Source organism: Doryrhamphus excisus, chromosome 19, assembly GCF_030265055.1.
Source record: "Doryrhamphus excisus isolate RoL2022-K1 chromosome 19, RoL_Dexc_1.0, whole genome shotgun sequence".
Taxonomy (NCBI): domain Eukaryota; kingdom Metazoa; phylum Chordata; class Actinopteri; order Syngnathiformes; family Syngnathidae; genus Doryrhamphus; species Doryrhamphus excisus.
In genome coordinates, this window is record NC_080484.1 from 11,906,107 (window position 1) to 11,930,052 (window position 23,946).

At 43.6% G+C, this 23,946-nt stretch overlaps 2 protein-coding genes across 2 annotated transcripts in view; both read left to right on the plus strand.

The window, feature by feature from the left end:
- The window catches only part of xkr6b (XK, Kell blood group complex subunit-related family, member 6b), a 45,218-nt gene extending 28,395 nt beyond the window's left edge, over positions 1–16,823 (plus strand). Inside the window, exons 3-4 of the mRNA XM_058056726.1 lie at positions 6,710–6,906; positions 9,087–16,823. Of these exons, the coding sequence (XP_057912709.1) occupies positions 6,710–6,906; positions 9,087–10,057 (1,168 nt within the window). The 3' untranslated portion in view covers positions 10,058–16,823. The remainder of the gene's footprint in view (positions 1–6,709; positions 6,907–9,086) is intronic.
- A 535-nt stretch (positions 16,824–17,358) lies between these two features.
- ccm2 (CCM2 scaffold protein) lies at positions 17,359–23,314 on the plus strand. The gene is made up of 10 exons (XM_058056736.1): positions 17,359–17,757; positions 19,685–19,861; positions 19,984–20,067; positions 20,205–20,388; positions 21,000–21,136; positions 21,223–21,358; positions 21,433–21,490; positions 21,567–21,702; positions 21,788–21,926; positions 22,240–23,314. Exons 1-10 carry the CDS (start codon positions 17,728–17,730, stop codon positions 22,542–22,544), a joined length of 1,386 nt encoding a protein of 461 aa, XP_057912719.1. The 5' UTR covers positions 17,359–17,727; the 3' UTR covers positions 22,545–23,314.
- Positions 23,315–23,946: the final 632 nt, after the last annotated feature.

The window sequence follows — 23,946 nt, forward strand, 5'->3', positions numbered from 1 at the left end:
TAACGCTTATCTCCAACAACGCCTCGCCCCTCTATCACCACTCCCCATCCCCTCCACCTCCTCTTTCTCCTTGCTGTGTGCTGACTTGGCTCCTGCCTCCACTCTTGTAGCGAAGCTACCTAACCCCGGAAGCGAAATTCTGCAAAACCAAATCATGATATCTCACTCTGACATAAACTGAGCCAAATCCTGAATGTGATCTTGCAGTGGTGAAGGGGCCAAGGAAGCCAGCCCTTTTGTGTTTCTCTTCTCTTTTTTTTTTTTTTTTTTTGGCAAGCAACTGGGTCAAGCCTTTTGTTCTTAATCTCGCTCGTAATCTGCTCCTCCCTCCTTGTGGGAAAAGATTCCACTTCTGGCTGTCCTGCTCCAAAAGAGCAAATAAGGCTGGCAAGAGGGCAGGGTGGCTTTCTGCCTTTTGATGTAATGTCACAAGTCACAAGATCACGTGTCACAAGATCAGGAGACGAAAACGTGACAAGATTTCACGTTGGCATTACGCCTAGGATGACAATAAATCAGTAAATGTATCACACAATAAATGAAAATGAAGTCAATCATTTTGCCGGTTTCAATATATCGCCACGTGCAAACCTCCAAACAGGCAGGAAGAGGGTTTCAGTATCTTGGCAGGTATGTTCCATAGAACAACGGCATGGACGGAGTGAGCCCTTTTGTCAATCACCAAGTCTGTTTGTCCAGGTGGGTGTAGGCGGGGCGGCGAGCATACGCACGGAGTGCGGAAGAGTGACGCTTCATGAGGAGTAGAAATGAAATGATTACTATGTATTGTCATGGAATGTCATTCAAACAAACCAAACAACTTTTTGCATTGAAATAATGAAGGGCGGTCGAGTGGTTAGCGCGCAGACCTCACAGCTAGGAGGTCCAGGGTTCGATTCCACCCTCGGCCATCTCTGTGTGGAGTTTGCATGTTCTCCCCGTGCATGCGTGGGTTTTCTCCGGGTACTCCGGTTTCCTCCCACATTCCAAAAACATGCTAGGTTAATTGGCGACTCCAAATTGTCCATAGGTATGAATGTGAGTGTGAATGGTTGTTTGTCTATATGTGCCCTGTGATTGGCTGGCAACCTGTCCAGGGTGTATCCGGCCTCTCGCCGGAAGACAGCTGGGATAGGCTCCAGCACCCCCGCGACCCTCGTGAGGAAAAAGCGGTAGAAAATGAATGAATGAATGAACTGTGATTGGCTGGCGACCATTACAGGGTGTACCCCGCCTCTCGCCCAAAGACAGCTGGGATAGGCTCCAGCACCCCCCATGACCCTTGTGAGGATAAGCGGTATAAAATGAATGAATGAATGAAATAATAATGTCAAACTCTTATTCGAGGGCCGGGTGTGCCAGCCTTTTCTCTGTTATTTTTTTGCAGCTCTGTTGTCATTATGACTTTTTTTCATCTTTGGCTTATCATTACTAATATCAGTGAAAAAAGGTTTCAAGCTAAGAATCCATACACAAAAGTCTGCAGTAACTTCTTAGGCTACGTGAAGACGCTCCCTTTGAGTCCTAATCCTATTATGCGTTGACTTTGGCCGTAATCTCCTGATAATACTGATCACAGCCGCAGTGGGCTATGTCATCTGTTGAATGAATGAAATCATCAAGTCATTTAATTAAGCCTGTCCTTTATTTGATTACTCATCTGGATATTGGACGGTGCTGACCCGGTGCCTCTGATAGCCTTTAATGTCTGGTTGAATTGATCAATAGTGTTGATAGGAACATTGCTGAGAGTCTGCTTGTCTGAGCCGTGCGTTCATCAATTACAGGACAACAATCTGGAAATGTTCCAAGATGGCCCTCAATCTCTGGACGACGTCCATTTAAGACCTTGTCCGCTTGTCTTGGCAACTTCCCGATCGACCTGAAACACATGGAATGGTTCACAGTCGATACAAAGCAGTGGAATTAACACCAGAAGCCACACGAGGAATTTGATGCCAATAGTTGGTGTGACTCTAACACTGTAACAAAATACACTACATAATAGTCATCCCTCACAATACTGTGGTTTTGACTACATTACGTTTTGATGGCTGTTTCGTGGTACACATGTTGAAATACAAGTGCTATTCTGGTCACTAGGTGGCAGTAACAACACAAAACATTGAGACATTACCTTAACACTGCATGAAGGCAGCCATGGCATTCCAACATGATAGAGTGAAAAATGTTCTCCTCATATTCCATGTGGAAGTGGTTGTTTTTTTGCTTCTTAAAAGGGACCTATTATGCTAATTTTCAGCCCTTTGTATTGAGTTGTGGACTCCTATAGAGCAGCTACACGTGGTAACCTGACCAGATAGCTTTGTAGATCTTCCAGAATCTGCACTTTCCGAATTTCCAAAACTGTTAGTTTTAATTGATTCCACCCAAGGCCCGCCTCCAGGCATGCCCACGCCGTTATGATTGGTCACACTAACAAGTGCTCCTGAGGACTTCCGGACTACTGCCGAACCCCACTTTCTAATTTTGTCGGTATAGGGGTTGATAATACATGAATGAATGCTTTGTAGAGCCCCTTTTATATACGAGAAATACATTCAAGGGAAATTGGTTAGCTTGCTAGCTCTCTAACATGCTAGATAGCAGCCATCTCAATTCCCTGCAGCATAAAAGTTGAGCAATGTGTTTTAAACAAAGAATAATAGGAGTGCAAAGGTGAATATACTTATTATAAATAAATTAAATGTACGTACAGTTGATCCATGTGATCGATTGATCTCACTCATGGATGATTGGTATCGGAATCAGCAGCACAAAATCCTGATCAAAGCATCCCCCTAATATGTATATTAAAATTGATATAATATTTATTTATTTCACATTATTGCAGATTTTGATCAAAATAACATTTGTAAAAAACGGTAATTGTTCGTCATGTGTCATTCTGACAGCCCAGTGGGCGTGTCTCGTGGTAACTTGTTTTTTCATTGGCCCCGGGGCAGTTATGTTACATGAGCCCTGTGAACGCTGCTGAGCAACACTGTATACGTCCCTTTGTAAGATATATATTTCATATATATTGACTTATTTTTGTTGTCCATTTAGAATGATAGATTTTTCATGTAATTGTGATTAAATAAAGCCTGCCAGACTGTAAGGGAAAGTCGTTCTCCAGGTAAATAAATGCTTGCAGCCCTTTCGCCTTATTTCCATTTTTCTCAATTTAGCATCACGTGATGGCGTCTCCCCCGAGTAGCGCTACCTGAGCGCCGTTGCTAATGGTAACAAATGAGTTGCTTTGGCGGAGAGGAAAAACAGATTGAGTACCGCCGTGTGCACTGCTGGGGTTTAATGTTGTTACTGGTGACTGAGACACTGGTACTGTAAGCAGAGCTACATGAAACATAGAAAAGGATCACTCAATTGTCGCAAAGAGCGACAATTTCACACCTGCATAATCTACAACTACTACATCGTGATCATTATTATTTGTATAATATGCGCTGGTGTCACTTTAAAGCAGAGAAGACGATACGAAGTGCAGTGATATCACGCACAAAGCACAGTTCCAAATCCCGCCACTGCCCAATCCCTTTCAGCTCCCATCATTCTATTCCATCCCTCCATCTTGCCATCCCCAAAGTCCCAGGAATGGCCCCAAGGTGCTGGTCACAGATTACTTTGTGTGTATCTGACTTAACTGTGGGATCTGTACTCGGCCAGGGTATCATCTGTGGCCTAATCACTGCCATAGGGGAGGATAAAGATATCTGATCTAGGAACAGCGGTACCTTTTAAAGGGGTCACACACTTCGACATGTCGATTTACAGCCTAGCAAAACATGCACCCTTACTGTGTTGCTGTTATAACTCTTATAATTCACTCTGCAAAACACCCAGTTTAACTTTACAGCAAAATTTGGTACATGTGTGTGTCAAATTTTAGAAGATTGGTTGGAAAAACATGGCCGCCATTCAGCAAAAGGGCGGAATTTAGCAGATTAGTTTAGATTAGATTAGATTAGATTCAACTTTATTGTTATTGCTCATGTCACTGGTACAGGGCAACAAAATGCAGTTAGCATCCAACCAAAAGTGCAATTATATAAGTACCTTAGTATTAAGTAAATGTAGAAAAAAAAATTATGGACAGATCTATGTAAAAAAACTATGACAGGCTATGACTATAATACAGATTGTTGACAAATAATTGTCAATAAATCATTAATATCTGCGTCACACGTATGCTAGCATGTCCTCCACAACATTGTGACAGCATCCCATAGCGGGTACCGCAAATTATGATAGAATCAGACTTGTGTTTGAGCTTGGCAGGGAAGGCGCTTAAAAGCCCTGGAGCGACTCTAGATGTAAATGAGCGCTGCCGGTACGTTCAACATACCTTTTTTGGTGGTAGACCCTCAGGCCCAGCTGTTCTACATGATGCATCATGATAGCTCTGCACTTCTAGGCGTGTGAATCTGTTAATGATGTGAGAAGGGGTCCTGCTTGCTTTGCATGCACGCAGATGTCAGTTGTCGAAGATGACGACGGTTTCCGAAACAGACGTCTTGAGCCTGGAGCTACACCGGAAAACTGTACTTTTTGGGGGGAATTTGGCCCATCACCAACCCACCGTGGTCCGCCTTCCCCAATAATAATAATTAGGGATGTCCGATATTAGCATAAAAACGCAATATTGATTGATATTGGTATCAGATTTTTTTCCCGATCATGAAAAAGGCTGTATACAAAACATATGTATATGTTCTTTCCACCACAGGAGGTATATCATGTTACACATAGAGGTATCGGTATTGGTTGATATTGGTATCGGAAATTGAGAGTTGATAATGTCGGTATATTGTTTTTTGGCAAAAAAAAGCCCACAGTAGCAATGATAACGATATTGATAACAATAACAAGGGGCGGCATGGTGGTCAAGTGGTTAGCGTGCAGACCTCACAGCTAGGAGACTAGGGTTCAATTCCACCCTCGGCCATCTCTGTGTGGAGTTTGCATGTTCTCCGGGTTTTCTCCGGGTACTCCGGTTTCCTCCCACATTCCAAAAACATGCTAGGTTAATTGGCGACTCCAAATTGTCCATAGGTATGAATGTGAGTGTGAATGGTTGTTTGTCTATATGTGCCCTGTGATTGGCTGGCGACCAGTCCAGGGTGTACCCCGCCTCTCGCTCAAAGGCAGCTGGGATAGGCTCCAGCACCCCCCTTGTGAGGAAAAAGCAGTAGAAAATGAATGAATGAATAACAATAACAAGGAAAATAACAAACAACCATAATAATAATAAAAATGACCCCTTCCAAACATTAGTATCCAAAAAAAAAACTACATAAAAACAAATTACAACAATCTTTATCAGTAGTATTACCATGCATGCACAAATAAATGTTACCATTACCATCACTACCACTAATAATAACATGCTTGCACACTGTAGCGATTATTCACTCATTTTGTACTTTAAAATCAGACAATTCCACTTGCATAGTTCCGATAATGCTCAAAATGGCCGAAATACTGTATGTATTACATGTATTACATCATCATGTATGTGTCTCTCACTGCTTGGTCACAGCATGGATATAAAACCATCAAACCTGATTTTTTAAAATCCGTTTTTATATCTTCAGAACCCACAGAAAAGAGAAAGATGTGTGTTTATGTCTCACATTGTGGACGATGGGCAAAATTCCAAACAAAAATCCAGTTTTCCTTTAACGCGTCGTGAGTGAACGCCTACAACTTGGCCACAAATAATTCATGAGACGTTCGCTAGACAGAGACCAGTGGGTGGGAAGAGGAGGAGGTTGACCACAGCCAAGGATATTCCCACATTCTTTTCCGAAGCTGACAAGTCTGCTTGTGTCTGATTGTTTCTCGGGAGCCATTAGTTTTCAGAAGACACAGCGGGAGTTCATGATGCTGCGTTATGTGATGGAGTAGGTTGGGATTTTTTCTGACGGCTTTGAAAACCAACTGTACTATTTTTTTGGCTGATGCGGTAGAAAAAAAAGCAAAGGTGTGTATTTGTAACAGAACTCACGGCATTTCTGTTAATGATCTCTTTGTAAGTAACAGACTACAGTCGGACTTTGTGATATAAAGCGGAATACCAATGATCATTTGCAGTTAAAACCACAAACAATAACAATTCAAAATTGGATCATTTTTATTGAAAACGTTGTTGTCAAATTTTGATGCCTTCACTGGAATTTGCATAAAAACACTTTAAGAAAATACATAAACATGCTGTTGTAAAATACAGTAATGCACCATTCCTTCCACACAGGTCACAGTGATTGGCCATTTGAGGTTCTACCATCCATGCTAATGCTGCATTCATTCATTTTCCAAAGCACGCTACTCTTACGTACGTACGGCGGAACACACACACAGGCTAATGGAGCTCAGTGGGCGGAGCGCTCAGTGGCATGTCGTTAGGGACAGGAGTAGCGGGAGGTGGGGGTGTGGACGTGTTCCATGTGACATTTACCAGTCTGAGTGAAAATGTCACAAAATACCAGCCTTTACCTCTGCATACAGTGGCCCTCACTGCCTGGAGCTCCAACTTTGCCTACATACACCAACCCCTTTTTGCTTCTTGTCCACCCCCAGGTCTACGTTTGTGCTTCACAGTCTCCGATTGGCTGCAGCGCCCCAGTTCCTTGCTGCCCTCAGTCTCCTCTCGGATAAAATAGGTCTCCTTATGCTTCGTTGTCGACAGGTACATCCGCACCATGTACCTGGGCATCCAAAGCCACCGGCAGAAGGAGAACCAGCGGCGCTTTTACTGGGCCATGATGTACGAGTACGCCGACGTCAACATGCTGCGGCTGCTGGAGACCTTCCTGGAGAGCGCTCCTCAGCTGGTGCTGCAGCTCTGCATCATGATCCAGAGCAACCAGGTCGAGTGGCTGCAGTGTAAGTGGGCGGGGGGGCGGGTGTCAGTCTCACTAAACCGGGGCCAGCTTGTTTTTTATGGACCTTTGACGTATACTACTAAAAATAAATCTTGTTTATCACAGTTAATAGGTTCCAGAGCTGACCATGATAAGCACATTTCCGTTAAGTACGATTACTTAATTGAGTTTATTGAGTTTTTATTGAGTATATGTTTTTTTAAACATTATTATAGCCCTCTAGACATGAAATAATACACCCGTATTACTCAATATAGTGGACATAATAAGAGAAAATAAGCCATTTAAGTCATAAATAAGGACTGTACTGATTTCTTGCTGTAAATATGTTCCGGTGCTCATGTGACAGGAAGTGACATCAGGGGTTCAGAGTTGAATTTTAGTGTGGCTATAACTGTAGCCCATGTTAGGGATTATTGTGCCTGTTTATTATTGTTCCCTCGTTTATTGTGGTTAATTGGTTCCATGCTCTACTGCAATAATTGAATTAGCCAAGTACGCTTCAATATTAATAAATGGAAAAAAAGGAAAAAAACAAAAACATCCAGTTTTAATGTTTTTTAGAGCCCTGCAGACATGAAATAACATCCCTATAGTCACCTTTACACATTTATTGTTCTCTGTTTACATCATGCATGTTTTACACGCAGGCTACGGGATCACCGCAGGGACACAAGACATGGCCGCCGCTTTAAGCATAGCATTCTACTGAGCCAACTAGTTAGCCTCCAATTTATTTATTCTAAACTTAAGAAAGGATTTCAAACAGATTGGACAAAGTAAGAAGCAAAAAACCTAACCACTTCCACACGGAATGAGAGGAGAATATGTTTTCACTGACTCATGCAGTGTTAAGGTAATGTAATGTAAAGCCATGTGTTCGCAGTGTACCATTACTGACCAGAATACTACATATGACTTATCTTTTAATATAATTTTGACCAAAAATACATAAAATATGATGAAATGTGCTTTTTTTTTTTACTAATAATAGGCCTTGTTTAACCATGAAACAGCATGATTTATTCATATAATTTTGAATATGAATATTCTCGCCCATATCAACCTACACTGGTTTGTGTTTAGCATCTTTATTGTACAAAATCTATCAACGCATCCTTTTCAGTTTTTCTGATGCGGTAGAAAAAGTTTGGACACCCCTGCTCTAAAGTCTGAGAGCGATAGTGTCCTTTATTGCTGTCTGGTATCACACGCCACTTGATCGACTGTTGTCACGACGGACGCTGTAAGCTCCAATTTCAAACCATCATCCCTCTTACTTAGAGAGTCGTCCCCCCCTCCCCCCTCCCAGGAAGGCAATCCAATCATAACAAGCCATATCTCCTTTCTGCTTTGCTATTAATATGTTGGCTTCTGCTTTGCATGTGCAAGCTGGATGTAATGGTCTGTTTGCTGTCATTTAGAGGAGTCAGTGTACGGCTTGTATAGCGCTATTCGTTTACTAGCTGACAACCCCTCACAGTAGTGATGGGCGGACTGAAATATCGATACTTCAGAGAGTAGCTTTTTCTCTAAAATGGATTCCCAAAGTATGGAAATTCCCTTTTTTCATTTCACATAGTTTTTCATTCATTTATTCATTTTATACCGCTTATCCTCACGAGGGTCATGGGCGTGCTGGAGCCTATCCCAGCTGTCTTCAGGGGAGAAGCGTGGTACACCCTGGACTGGTCGCCAGCCAATCACAGGGCACATATAGTCAAACAACCATTCACACTCACATTCATACCTATGGACAATTTGGAGTCGCCAATTAACCTAGCATGTTTTTTGGAATGTGGGAGGAAACCGGAGTACCCGGAGAAAACACTCACATGCACGGGGGGAACATGCAAACTCCACACAGAGATGGCCGAGGGTGGAATTGAACTCAGGTCTCCTAGCTGTGAGGTCTGCGCGTCAGTACCTCACAGTAAACATGTCCGAATTGTGTTCTTGGTGGGACTGTTTAGTCTGAGCGCCATTGTTATATAGCATATGTGTAAAAATATGTCTTTCTCCTCAATGAACCACATCTCTCCACTGTTGGTAGCACTCGTGTTATATACAAGCTGTACACAGACTACTCTAAAGTAGAATATATGATAGATTGAGACTGCATGTAGACTGGATAGCATCTATTTTCTATTTCATCCATTCTATCTTTTCTACGTCTGTCAGGTTCTTCTGCCATGTCCTCCCTCCTGTCCCTGTCCTGGGTGCTAGCGTCCTACCACAAGCTCCTGCGCGACTCCCGCGACGACAAGAAGAGCATGAGCTACCGAGGCGCTCTGGTGCATCTCTTCTGGCGTCTCTTCACCATCTCCTCCCGGGTGCTCTCCTTCGCCCTGTTTGCCTCCGTTTTCCACATCTACTTTGGCATTTTCGTGGTGCTCCACTGGTGCGCCATGGCTTTCTGGGTCATCCATGGCGGCACCGACTTCTGCATGTCCAAGTGGGAGGAGGTGCTTTTCAACATGGTGGTGGGCGTGGTGTACGTCTTCTGCTGGTTCAACGTGCGCGAGGGGCGGACGCGCTACCGCATGGTGACGTACTACACCGTGGTGCTGTTAGAGAACGCCCTCCTCAGCTCGCTGTGGTATGCGTACCGCGACCCGGCCACCACTGACGCCTATGCCTCTTATGCCCTCTGTGGCGTCTTCCTGTGCTTTGCCTCGGGTGTGGCCTGCATGGTCCTCTACTACGGGGTCCTACACCCTATGGGCCCCCGCCTGAGGGTCTTGGCCAGCTCCTGTTGCGCAGAACTGCTTTGGGGTCTCCCGTTACCCCCCGAGGCCGAGCCCATGGCCCCCACGCCCGGCCCGCGGGGCTCCCAGGCCACCCCGACGCGGGGTCTGGCGGGGGAGCACGCGGAGCCCGACGAAACCGCCACAGACACCTGCCTTCCTGTTTTTCAGGTGAGGTCCACAGAGCCCATGGATGCATCCGGCAGGCCCATCCAACCTGAAGGCCCCCTCATTAAGATAGACATGCCCAGAAAGCGCTACCCGGCCTGGGACGCGCACTTTGTGGATCGACGCCTGCGCAGGACCATCAACGTGCTGCAGTACGTCAGCCCCAACGCCGTGGGCATCAGGTACAGGGACGGCCCGCTTCTCTATGAACTCCTGCAGTACGAATCGTCGTTCTGAAGGCTTCCTCGGCTCTCTTACGGTCCAAACACACATTCATCATTTATTTTTGGAGAAAAAAAAACACGCAAAGAGGAAAATATGATGAACCCATATATAAAGCATTGGAGGAGGGCTGCGTGTGTAGATAACATGAATGTTTCATTATGAAATGCATTATTCTGTATTGTGAATACCTGTGAAGGACATACTATATGTCCCAATGGCACCTAAAGGGAATGTTGGAGGAGAGTCTCAGAAGGATGCAGCCCCCCCCCCTCCTCCCCACCCACACACCCTAAACTTTTACTGCCATTTTTAATGTAAATAATGTATGATTTACCGAGCCCCTTAAGGCCACAATTTCTACCAGGATATTACAAATGGAGAGGAAGATTTCCCTCCTGTGAGCTCTCCTGGCTGTTCTATTTTGGTTGCAAAATCCTAAATCGTAATCACATCATGTATGGTGAGAGAGCGAGAAAAGAAGCACACTGACCTTCAATCAGTTCCGCCCAATCGTTTAAACAGGATTTTAGTGCACACTGCCCTCTAGTGGAGGCATGGGGTTACGGCATCCTTTACCCGAAAATGACCCTAATAACACAATGAAAGGAGGGTGGAATGTAATAGAAAGAGCACAAAATCCTTTCAATTGGAGGGTAGGGTACGGTGGCCGACAGGGGAAAAACGCCAAACACGGAAATGATCCAAAAAGACACAAATACCGCAAATTAAAAATGCACAAATGCCAAAACCGGATGCCGGCTTGTGTAGCTCTGTGAGTACCTCGGTGGGTCACACTCCTTGACACCTTCAAAGAAAACTGCACTTTTTTCATCCACAATCCTTACGTGAGACATGGACACTCTTCTCTTTTTTATGCATTCTAAAGATAAAAAGAGGCAGCTAATTGGTCATTTTGAGCATTAGCAGAACATTGATTTCACATAGCAACACCTAGCATTAACTTTTTCAAACTCAAAAACAAGATATTCGCTAGCCGGCTAGTCTCTGCTAAGTGTGGTGTGGAGAGGTGTCACTACGCTAGTAACGTAATTCTTGGGCATAATAATGCTAATACCAACAATAATAATAACAATGTTGCTGTAGTGTGGTTAATATACAGCTCACATTATGAAAATGGAACCTTGTTGGCGCAATTTGGATGTTTTTTCAGAAGGCTTTATCGGCCGGTGCGTCTCATCACGTGCATTCTTTGCTGACTTGTTTTAGCTGTTTGTATATCTGTAGAATACACGGAAAACAAATAGACATGTGTTCATTGTCTCACATAAGGATTGTGGATGATGGGAAAAATTCCCCAAAAGTGCAGTTTTCCTTTAAGAGTCAGTCAGAGCTTTTGGCTCGATGGCTAGCGCTCTTCTGGAGACCCCGGGCAGAAAGCTTTAGGGAACAAAATGGCCATCGGTGGCGCCAGACACAAACGATGCTAACATTAGCTACATAAAGCGGTTGCTATTTAAATTGAGGGACGTCAATCCCGTCGGCCATCATAGTAAAAACATTCCAAAGCCATTTTTTCCGAACACCAAACAAATCCTCCACCATTCCCTTCTCAGCCCTAAAGAGTACTTGTGTTTTGATAAGAACAATGAATTGCTTTCAGTATTTATTGTTATTATTATATTGCTATTATTAGGGTGTAAAAAAAGAATACAACACAATGATTCTATTAGTTACATAGCAATCTCCAAAAGGTAAGGGTGTCATTAGGGTGCAACTCGTCATTGAATCCACTCCCGTCAAGTAATATACGAGCAGAAATGTACCGAGGCAGTGGCCGCACGTGCCTGATAACATCGTACTGTAAAAAGGCAGATGCCATCGAAAAGTTTGGGCTAAAGGCGAGAGGGCTTTTTTTTTTTTTTGCCAGGGATGGAAAAGAACACAAGGGCGAGACGGCGCTAAAGGGTTAGCTTGATAAGTTGGTGCTAATTGCTGTGGATGGTACATTAAGGCACCGATGGACGCCAAGATTCTTGCAGCCAAAGCTAACAGTTCAGTAGTGGTGTGTCGTTCATGAACGAATGGGCCAAAAGAAACCTAAAATACCCGTCCAGTCTGTTGAGTTGGAAATGCTTTTTTTGGCTGGAGAGTCGGTTCATCGTTCCTTTTTGCAGAGCGGGACTATCTGCGTAGACCAGGGTTCAATTCCACCCTCGGGCATCTCTGTGTGGAGTTTGCATGTTCTCCCCGTGCATGCGTGGGTTTTCTCCGGGTACTCCGGTTTCCTTCCACATTCCAAAAACATGCTAGGTTAATTGGCCACTCCAAATTGTCCATAGGTGTGAATGTGAGTGTGAATGGTTGTTTGTCTATATGTGCCCTGTGATTGGCTGGCGACCAGTCCAGGGTGTACCCCGCCTCTCGCCCAAAGACAGCTGGGATAGGCTCCAGCACCCCCGCGACCCTCGTGAGGAAAAGCGGAAGAAAATGAATGAATGAATGAATGAATGACTATCTGCGTGCTTGCCTGTCTTATCCTATCGTCGCGCCTCGCTCTGTGAGTGGGTGGGGTTAGCTGACTGAAAGACCGAGACCGGGAGATTGACCGACGCTCGTTGGCCGTTCATTCATAACCGACAGTCGGCCATGAATTGAACTAGTTCTTTTGAGCCGTTCGTTCACGACCGACACACCACTAGGGGAGATTGACCAAAATTAACTAAATGAACGGTTCATTTTACTGAATGATCTGGTTCACTGAAATGAACGGTTTTGCCCACTATTACAGTCCAGCCTCATTGGTAACCCGTGACTTGTTTTTGTGGGCCCGCCACAGATAAAACAAAAGAAATAAAGATCAGATTTAGGACAAGAGTGTTATTTTCTCTACTCTCACTCTTACTCTCTCACCATAGGAGCTAAAACTCTATAGAATCCGCCTTTAAACATTACCCAGGTCAGCTTAGCAGGTGTGGAAAATGTGTTTTTCTTTGTTTATCTCAAGCTGTTGCGTCTCCTCTCACACAAAAATCCAGACCTAGCATATTTTGACATAGCGCAGATTGGTTTTAGAGTGTTTTCTAAGCACAAGTTGTTGATGAAAAGCATGGAGAGTTACACCCCGGCGGAATTATCTCACCCAAATAGAGCCCATACCTTTTTCGGAAATGGTTTCATTCATTACCTGGAGGAGTCTCTGTCTTTCCTCGCCGTTCTTGTGGCTCGTTCCACTCCATCCCTGGTTGCTGCTCCACCCTCTCGCCGATCTCCAATTACTCCCCCCTGAAACACTTCCACATTCTCTGGTTGGTTGAGGGCTGAGCCGGGCGGAGATCCTGACATGAGAACATGCAATGAGCTCCACTGATGAATGATAATTGATGAGTCAGCGATGGGTGGATCACACATTTGGCTTGTTCGCAGTGGGGTAGCACCTAGCATCCTTTCAGGTGTAGTCGACGAATGAACAGCCATGTTAGGTAGTTAGTTGTTAGTCGGTGACTGCTTTCGTAGCGAATACAGAGCATTCAAGTAGAAAACAATACAAAAGGGTTCCTCAGGAGCAACACACCAAGACCACTAAATCAGCTGACTCAGGGGCGTCTCAATGCAGTTCTCATCCCCAGGAATGTCACTCCTCAACAAAACCACATCCTGGACAACACCTCATCTGCTGGGACCCCTCGGTTATTGGCTTCGTTTTGAGAAATTATTTTTATTATTTCAAATTGGTGGCTGCCTGGCCTACGACTCTCCAGACATGGACACATGTACAAATCAGGTGCAATTTACACTGTGATTCATTTCTTGTTTTTCCCAGTGGGGCATCAGAACCAAGATTATCTTGTCAATATTGAATCTTGCGGTGCTTAATGTTGTCAGTATTGGAGATTAGCAAGCGGTTATGATCTCAAAAACAAATATATTTTACATATTTTTACAGTACAGCCTGGTAACAAGGGTTCTAGCAGTCAGAAACCAATGACATTTTGTTTTGTTTTTTTGTTTTCTTTAAAGAACAAATTGATTTCAAGAGCTAAGACTGCAAATGGAAGCCTTTTCTAATGCATACAGAGTCGTTTTCAGACCAATAACAACATGTCCGTACGTCACAGCAAGACCGTGTGAACATGAAGCGTGTGTTCTTCTCAGTACTTGTTGTGCCTTCTAACTTTTAGGGGTGCTTCAGTCCAGGCAGGCTTGGCAGCCGAACCTTGAGGCCAACATCTTTACTTTATGTGAGTTGTACTGTTTTTGCCAGACCACTAAACCTAGGTGTCGATATTGTTCCAAAACCGGATGACGCCACACTCAAAATTAGCTTATTCGGTTTCGGGCAACAGCTTAACATGTTCTCTGCTTAAATTAAGGCTCGTTATTTTACGTATATACAGTGGAATCCCTAAGGTTTTCTCCGGGTACTCCGGTTTCCTCCCACATTCCAAAAACATGCTAGATTAATTGGCGACTCCAAATTGTCCATAGGTATGAATGTGAGTGTGAATGGTTGTTTGTCTATATGTGCCCTGTGATTGGCTGGCCACCAGTCCAGGGTGTACCCCGCCTCTCGGTCAAAGACAGCTGGGATAGACTCCAGCACCCCTGCAACCCTTGTGAGGATAAGTGGTAGAAAATGAACAAATTAATGAATAATATTAATGGGGGGCTGCACAGTGTACGAGTGGTTAGCACGCAGGCATCACAGTTAGGAGACCTGAGTTCAATTCCACCCTCGGCCATCTCTGTGTGGAGTTTGCATGTTCTCCCCGTGCATGCGTGGGTTTTCTCTGGGTACTCCGGTTTCCTCCCACATTCCAAAAACATGCTATGTTAATTGCCGATTTCAAATTGTCCATAGGTATGAATGTGAGTGTGAATGGTTGTTTGTCTATATGTGTCCTGTGATTGGCTGGCCACCAGTGTACCCCGCCTCTTGTCCGAAGACAGCTGGGATAGGCTCCAGCACCGGAGCGGTCTGAACCTCATCGTAATTGATACATATACAGAAGACGATGCCTTGAAGCTATACGTACAGTAGGTCACTTCCTGAATTAGTCTCGGCGCCACCCATTGGTAACAGGAAATGTAATCCGCATGCCCTCCCACTTCTTGTAGCTTTAGTGTTTGTTTTGATTGTTCTTAGTTTCTGCTTCCTGACAAAACCCCGGACAGGCATTGAACCCACGCCCTCCCCCATGCAAGTGTGCACCATCACACCACCAGGGATGTTATATATGTAGCCATATTGTACTGAGCAGCCAGGTATGGTTTCGTCTGTAGTGGCGGATGCTGGTATTTTTGTGCGACTACCGCTCCATCATTCCAAACGCCGTGTTGGACTTTTGGGGTTCCACTGTGTATTTAAATCCTCCCCGTTTGCTTTCTAGAAAAGACGAAAAACAAGACACCAGCCAGCCACGAATTCGCCGCTCGATGATTGTTTTGTATTTTTTTGTGTCTATCTATGCCTTGACACGAATGATTTGTAGTGCCAAGATTTGTTTTTGTGTGTGTGTGTCGTGTAATATTTGTCTGGATTTTTGAAATAAGCGGAAAAAAGGTAGGTTGAAAAAATGTGCAGAAGTCCCAAGCAATCTAACCCTTGATTTCACTTTCAAACATCCTCATTTCCTGTTTCCCGACCCCCACCTCCCATCATTGTGAGGTGATGAACGGTTCCTGCACGGCAACCCCTTCTGATTTCTGCACTGATGTGAAGCAGCAGGGCATCCCAGATTTCCACTATGTCACCACTCTTTTGTTCCAGAATAGAATAAAATAGTGCATTCTCTTTTGTTTCTTAATAACCTGGTGCTGAACGACCTCATTCAGTGGTGCTAACACTGTGGAGTCCACTTTTCGGGCTTTCCAAAGAGCATTAAAAAAAAACAAACAAACCTCCAGTGTCAACACAATGCTCGAAAGCAAGCACCTCAAACCTACAGAAACCTACAGCAAAACTTCCCAATGGTGCCATTTATTTTCATTTACCACTCAATGCACAAACAAGTACAGTACAGCTATACAGTCTTCACGTTGTCTTCTTATTTATTCTCAGCATACAGGTGCTTTTTCTTTCATTTCTTATCCGTTTGTTGTGTTTATTCTGGGGAAATGAAACGCTACATCATTTTTGGCCCGGAAGCACAAACTACAGAAAGAAATTGACTTAAAAAAAAAGCAAACAAAAAAACAATATATAATCTAGAACGTGATTGCTGTGTTGTAAAGTCATCTATATGTCCTGTGTGTATCTATTTTTTTATTTATTATTGTACAATTGGCTGTAAGATTTTATTGGAACATGGATTTAATATTGCAGTGACTATGGGTGTCACATGAATTGCTGCTAATTTCAAAATTACGATTAAAAGAAGTGTTGCTTTGTTGATATTCACTCAATTTCTAGATTGTGTTAGCTTGTGGGTGTATATTTAAATAATCCCTCCCTGGGCTATATATGATTTCTATCAATGGAGTATTGCAACAATTGGCAGTGTGTGAATTTCCTACTACAGAGGATCATTGTGATGGTGAAATATAAAATGTAAGTACAATTTTCATGGAATGGAATTCCCTTTCTTTAAAAAAAAAAAACAAAACAAGCAAGCTGATGTCCAGTATTGTACCTTTGCCCTGTTTTAGGGAACAATATGAATATTATTATAAATAACATATGGTGCTAAAGTTCTTTTTGTATGTTTTGGTTTTTAGATGAAATGAGAACTATTATGCTGAAAATATAATGTTAAGCCTTACTGTAGATTCATATATGAGACTGTTCATCCCAGAAGAGAAAAATAAATATAGTATTTGAAAGTGCAATATGACTGGAATGTTTTTATTTCATATTTAATGGACCTGGCAAAAATGTTTTCAACTGACTTCATCAGTTCCGGACTCTAATGTTTATTTACACCATATCAAAAATGATTATGATTGTGAAGATTGAATCGAATCGAAGTTACTGATTCGGCCACCAGGGGCGCTGATGAATCGCTTGGGGGGAGTTGTTGGGCACCACTTGTTGGTTTGCATGTATTTGTCTCTTATATCTCACATGTGTACCTTGCTGCTTGTTTTCACAATTAAAATTCTGATGATTATTGTTAATATTTAAAAAATACAATAGATTGAATTTAGCGGCATATTAATGATTCCACCAGAGGGGGCGCTGGTGAACTGCTTGGAGTAGAAGTCGTTTGTTTGCCAACTATTGTAAGTTTCTCATATATATAGTATTTGTTGCTTGTTTTTAATGTTTAAAGATATGACTGCCTATTATTATGATTATTTTAAAAAGTAAATGCAAAGTATTGCATACAAACTGCATGCTACAGGTTTTGTCAGAGGGGGCGCTGCTGAGTGTCCTGGGCAGCATTCGACGCCCAAAATGGCGGCACGATTGAAAAGTTTTGACTGTTTTGTTCGAGTTTGTTTTCATACTATTTATCGGGGTGTGTAGCCCCTTCTCGTCCCACCTGAATCACGTTGGACTCCGCGTATGGATGTGTTCTCCGCTATGATTTCAGTACAAGTACAACATGAGAATAGCGCTTAGCTATCATCCCAAATTCGGGCTCACTTTCCCTAAGCGAGGCTAAGGCTAAGCTAAGAGAAGCTAACAAACAGTTGCGGTCGAAAAGCTTCGTTGGTTATGTCTTCTCTCGTTCGGACTAAGGTGGTGGGTTGAACATGAAGAAGGGGACCTTGTCGTAGCAATGGAGGAAGATGTGAAAAAAGTCAAAAAGGTACGTTGACACTTCCACAGCACACAAGTTACCCACCTACCCAGCCGGCTAGCATGCTAACCCGCCTAGCCAATCAAACCAGGCTAGCCTAGGCAAGTTAAACATAACGGAAGCGAAAGCCACACATACGACGTCAAAATGTAACGTTAAATGACTAGGAAGTCTACAAATTGCCACCTATACAACTTACTTTTACCGATCTTTGATATAGCTTTACTTTATTATCTGTATGACCTATATGGCAACTATCACACTTGTTATCGGTTTCTGTATAAAAACTTTTCTACTCTCATGGCTGTAATTGCCATACGTTGCAGTACAATACAATATAATATCCACACCGATGCATTTACCAATATTATCGTCCCGAGCTATCGAGCTAAGTGACAGGAGTGTATCGTATGTTCTGTTTATTTCCATAACGTGGTCTAAATTCCGTTTTGAATGTCCAAATGAATGTTTGCTATGTCTTGTTTTTGTCTGTAGTCAGATTTTAGTGATGTCACCATTTCGTGCACTTCCTATTTCTGCCACTAGAGGGTGATAGTGAATTGTTATCATTGAAAATGTCCGCTGAGGTAATACTGTACGCCAGAGGTCCCCGAACACTGGTTACATATGGGTTTTGGAAATGATGTGGTATGTTTTTTTTTACCAGTAATAAACAATAAAAGGATTTCACACTGACATCAGCTCTGGGTTGAATTTCGTGCAGAAGCTTCAAACCAAGCTAATAAAATTTCTCATTATCGGCCGCTGTAAAACCTCCCAGGGTACTGAGGATAATGGGGAGACGACAATGCGAAATTCAAAGTGTCAATTTTGTTTTGTTGTATCGAGGCATGTTGATGTACCAAATCCCTTGTGTGTGGGGAAAAGATTGTTTTGTCATTTTGGATTAAAGTTTAAAAAAAACTCCAGAAAACTTTAGAGGCTTCCTATTTTTCCACCATGTTCCACAATCAGACTCCAAGAACAAACATATTTTTGTTTTTTAAACCAGCAATTATGCCTAATCTATGTTTCATTGTAAATAAGTCACCATCGGAAGAAAAACTGCCAATTTTGGACCAACAGTATCTCACATTTCTCACGCACCATGCAATGTTAATGCACACGTCACCTGGAGCCACACGCCTGTTTAATAATGCAGCCTTATGGTGTATAAAGTCTGCCATCACCTGCAGCGTCTCGCATGCATCTAAAAGCACGAGTGCCGGCGTCATCACAGGATGCTGCGGCGGTCCGTTTCCTGTTCTCACGTCACACTTCCCTTTCATTTGTTTTGGGTCACGCGCACAGCGCTAGACAGCTGTCATTTTGTGCGGCCCCAGGCAACAGGTGACGAGTGTAAACAGAGGGGGAGTGCTTATTAGGATACTTAAGTCATCTCCTCTACAGGTTCATGGAGTATGAGGTACGGGGCTTTAATAATATTATGTCATGGTTTTGCACAGTTAATCACATGTGGTGAAGTTTTTAACTCTGTTTTGATGTACTGCCAGGAGAAAATAAGCTCATCATTGCATGTAAGCTGTCTGTTGATAACAATCATTTAGGATTGCTTTTTTTGTTGCTGTTGCTGACAGTTGAGCTGCACATATTGCGTAACACAAAGCAGCATTCACTTTCCTCTGCAGGGCCTAGTAGTGGTTGAGTGTCTTCATTTTTCAGGTACTTTTACACAATGAAAACTGAAGTTCTAATGGGGAGAAGGTGTATGAATGGAAACCTTTCATGTACCGTCAACAAGGTTGATCCTTGTTCAAACAGACCTGCAAGGTCAACCTACATTTATGCCAGGTTACCAGTTGGCATCACTGTCTTTTGTATACATACACTTGTCACAGTAACATATTTTCTTGATCCATAATTGTCCTACAAATTCTTGCCAGTAAGCCTTTTCTGCATGTTGTGTTTGTCTTAGCCTGGTATCGTGTCGCCTTTCAAGCGGGTCTTCCTGAAGGGAGAAAAGGGGCGGGACAAGAAGGCCCAGGAGAAGTCCACCGAGCGCCGGGCCCTGCACACCTTCTCGCTCTCGCAGCCCGACCATCGCATTGACCCTGACATCCTCCTCAATGACTACATCGAAAAGGAAGTCAAAGTGAGTATGAGGAAGTATTTACTGGCTTGACTGGGCATTGTTGTGCTATGTAATAAGTATGACTCAATCAGGAAATGTTTGTAATACAGACCTTCAACTTGATCCTTCCGTGTTCTTTCTAGTATTTGGGCCAGCTGACATCTGTTCCAGGATACTTGAACCCTTCAAGCAGGACAGAAGTCCTCCAGCTTATTGACAATGCAAGAGTACGTCATCTGAGTCTGAGCAGTCAGCGTACATTTTGTATAGCAGTGTAGTTGCACAATCAACACACAATCATTACTGTGCAATTAGCTGGCAACACAAATGCAGTAGAATAAAGTCCTTCTAACGTGTCGTCCAGAAGTCACATCAGTTGGCGGGCCAGCTGACGTCGGAGCAAGACGCCGTGGTGAGCTTGTCGGCGTACAACATCAAGCTAGTGTGGCGTGATGGCGAGGATATCATCTTGAGGGTGCCCATCCACGACATCGCCGCTGTCTCCTACATCAGGGACGACTCGCTGCACCTCGTGGTCATCAAGACGGGTAAGTGGAACAAAATTGGAAAATACACAATTGTTCTGGGTGGGGGATTAGACCAGGCAGCTTACATCAAGGTTTTAAATTGAGCGTTTGTTCTCTTGCCACAATGGCTGGGCTCCAACTTGCCACTGTTTTTTTTTTTTTTTTAGTAGTCTTTCTTCTTTTAATCCTTAGTTTTTTGTGACTAATAAGCCCCACTGGAATCAGAAGCAGATACCAGGCAAGTTAAAACAATGTTAGAACTGGAAAATGTGAAATGCAGCTACCTGGCGGAATGTCCAGCGTGGCTCCATAGAGGGGCTTGGTGGTTTGGCTTGCCATATAGTGCATACAATCTGACTAAAATAGATCAAACAGTGCAACCAAACGATGAAGGACACATACAAGAATGTATTCATGCACACTGATTTGGTGTGAGAATGCAAACTGACATTATTTTCATTTTGTCTGATGCTGAGATAAACTGCTTTAATCTCCAAATATTGCACAAACATATGAGTGTGTGTGTAGCCATATCTAATGCAACGGAAGTTACGAGAGGTCTTGTGGTTGAAACCCAGCAATACATGTGCAAATGTCGGCCTGGTACAGTGAATGTTGCTTTTGTTTCTCAGCCCAGGAATCTGGAGGCTCTCCTTTTCCCAGCTCCTGTCCCGATCTCAACAAATCCCAGACGCTGAGCTCCTTGTCGGAGAGTGGAGCCGTGCTGGTGGAGGTCTGCTGTCTGCTCGTCCTCGCGGTCGATAATAAGGTTTGTTTACTCCTTGGGTGTTCTTACTAAAAATAATGTAATGGAAAAGTAAATTAATTTCCATTGTTTTGTGTCTTGTCTGTTAGGCCGCAGCAGAGGAGCTTTGTCTCCTCCTCAGTCAAGTCTTTCAGATCGTTTACACAGAGTCCACTATCGACTTCTTGGACAGAGCCATCTTTGACGGAGCCACCACCCCCACCAGACATCTCTCCCTATACAGCGGTAAGCAATAAGTCAGCTTTTATCCTCGCCAGCATGCAGATGGAAGTTGTCTTCTAACGTGCGGCCGTCCTCAGATGACTCGTCAAGCAAGGTGGATGTTAAGGACGCGTTTGAGGGCGACACCAGCCCTTTGTAAGAACTTGCCTTCATCATGATTCATAAGTCCCTAGCGTTGTAGATGAAATATTTTTCTCTCTGTCTCTTTCAGTCCGTTCCAAGCATCAGTGGATGCAGATGGCAGCTCGCCATCCGCCTCCAGCCCGGCCTCCCCTCAGGTGAAGACTGTGAGCGAAGGGGAGCTCAGCACCACGGCAGCAGAACTGCTTCAGGACTACATGACCACAGTACGTGACCCACTACACCCTTCATTCTCGGTCGAACAAACATGTATAAATACGCTAATGTGGCGTCGTTGTCTCCTCCGACTAGCTGCGCACAAAGCTGTCCTCCCAGGAGATCCAGCAGTTTGCCACTCTGCTCCACGAATACCGCAACGGGGCCTCCATACACGAGTTCTGCATTAACCTGAGACAACTCTACGGGGACAGCAGGAAGTTCCTTCTGCTCGGTAGGGCTGCTCTTGACTGGAGGTGTCATCGCTGTATGAGGCACTTTGGCAATTTGAGCTAAATTGGTATTAAAGCAACACAGCATCTAATCAGAAAGCTAGTTTATTTACAGTTTTTTTTGAAAAAAGAAGGTTCCTTTAAAAAAAAGTGCAGCTCCTAAGAACCAAGGTGTTCATGCAGTGTGACATCATGCAGCGTGACATCATGCAGCTGTAGTTTTATATTTATGTAACTGTCATCCACGTGTAAAAAGAAGTTAACCAAGATAAAGTTAACACTTTTGAACCAAATCATGTGTACTTGATCCCGCAGGCCTGCGTCCCTTCATACCCGAGAAGGACAGTCAGCACTTCGAGAACTTCCTGGAGACCATCGGGGTCAAAGACGGTCGGGGCATCATCACGGACAGCTTTGGCCGATACCGCCGGGCAGCGAGCTCGGCCTCCGACTCGACCACCAACGGCAACGGGGCGGCGGGCGGCAGCGGAGACAGCGCCGCCTCCGACGAGGGCCAGGAGACCTCCGAGGGCGACGAGTGGGACCGAATGATCAGCGACATCAGCAACGACATCGAAGCGCTCGGCTGCAGTATGGACGGCGAGGGGGTGACGCTGTGACGTGACAGGCATGATCACGTGATGCTTGTCGGCACTGAAGATTTGCTTTAACTGTCTCAACACATGAAGTCAAACAAATGCACTTGCAATCAAGTATTTTTGTACCCACTTATAGGCAGTATCTGCCACTGCTGTCAGCTATGTAGCCACAAACAGGAAGACTGATTTGATTTTTTATTATTATTATTATTGCTGCCTTATATAAATGTTTTGTCCTTTTACACTATCATTTATCTGTGTTTACTCAATCTAACTGACCCATCAAATGCTGTAAAAGTTTTATTAAGTGTTCTTGACAAAGCCAGTTAGTTTGCGGCTGATGTTGACGTACTCTCATGCAGGTCATTTGGCATTTATCCCTGATCGTGCCTTTAAAACCGTAGCACAGCCAGTGTTGTGCAAAAGATTATACTTTAAAAAAAAAACAGCAACTTTGACTTTTTCTTAGTTTTCAAAGCTGTTGTGTTCCTTTTCTCTTGACTTTTGGGGTGCAAAGTTGACCTGAGAGGTGAAGGTTCATGGTCGGCTGGTGATCCTCTGACTGATCATGCGCTCTGATGCACCGAAAACTGCTGTGAAACTTCACTTTGAGTTCTGTCAAAGCCAGCAAGGTGGACATGTCCTTAATGCCATCAAAGTTGGGAATACTGAGGGATGAAAATTGAGCACATTCCAGTCTGGAAGCCCCCCCCCCCTCAGTTGTTGCGTTTCCTGTGTTGACATTTCAATGCACTTAACCTCCAATGATGACAATAAATGACTTCACCATGCATATGTAATACACTTCCTATCACAGTCCCTTAGTGCTACTAGTTGTGTGTGTGGAGCAGAGAATCTTAATTGTTTGGATGCTGAGCTGTCCTAATGAATTCTTTTCAACACGGTGTGAAACCGCTTTCTCCCGCAGTACTTGAAAGCACCCTAATTGGCCTCCTAACGTTAATCCTTAATCCAATTGTTGGCGGAACTGAATTGTTCTGGTACTTTATTTGGAGTGACTTTAATAAAAGTGAGCACAGGGTTAAAACGAGTCATTGAGATGTCATGGCAATTAAAAGCGTTTTATCTCGCAGTGTTGCAGTCAGTTGGGCTTAGTGTGCATAGCATTTGCATACAGCTAGTTATTAAAAAAAATCATGCCCATGTTGGTTTAAAAGGTAAAATACAGCTATTGTGTCTTATTGTATATAACTATATTATTAATATGTTGAATTATGGAGAAACACAACTTTAGACTATGTGTTAGCTTGCCAAGGCTAGCTTGCTTGAATAAAACACCAAATATTAGGCTAGTCTTAAAAGTATTATTTAAAATTTTAGGTTTTAGCGGAGACCGTTTATCCTCTATAACATAGACAAATTATAATATAACCACAGTGTATTCCGTCTTTTTTGTTCGGCT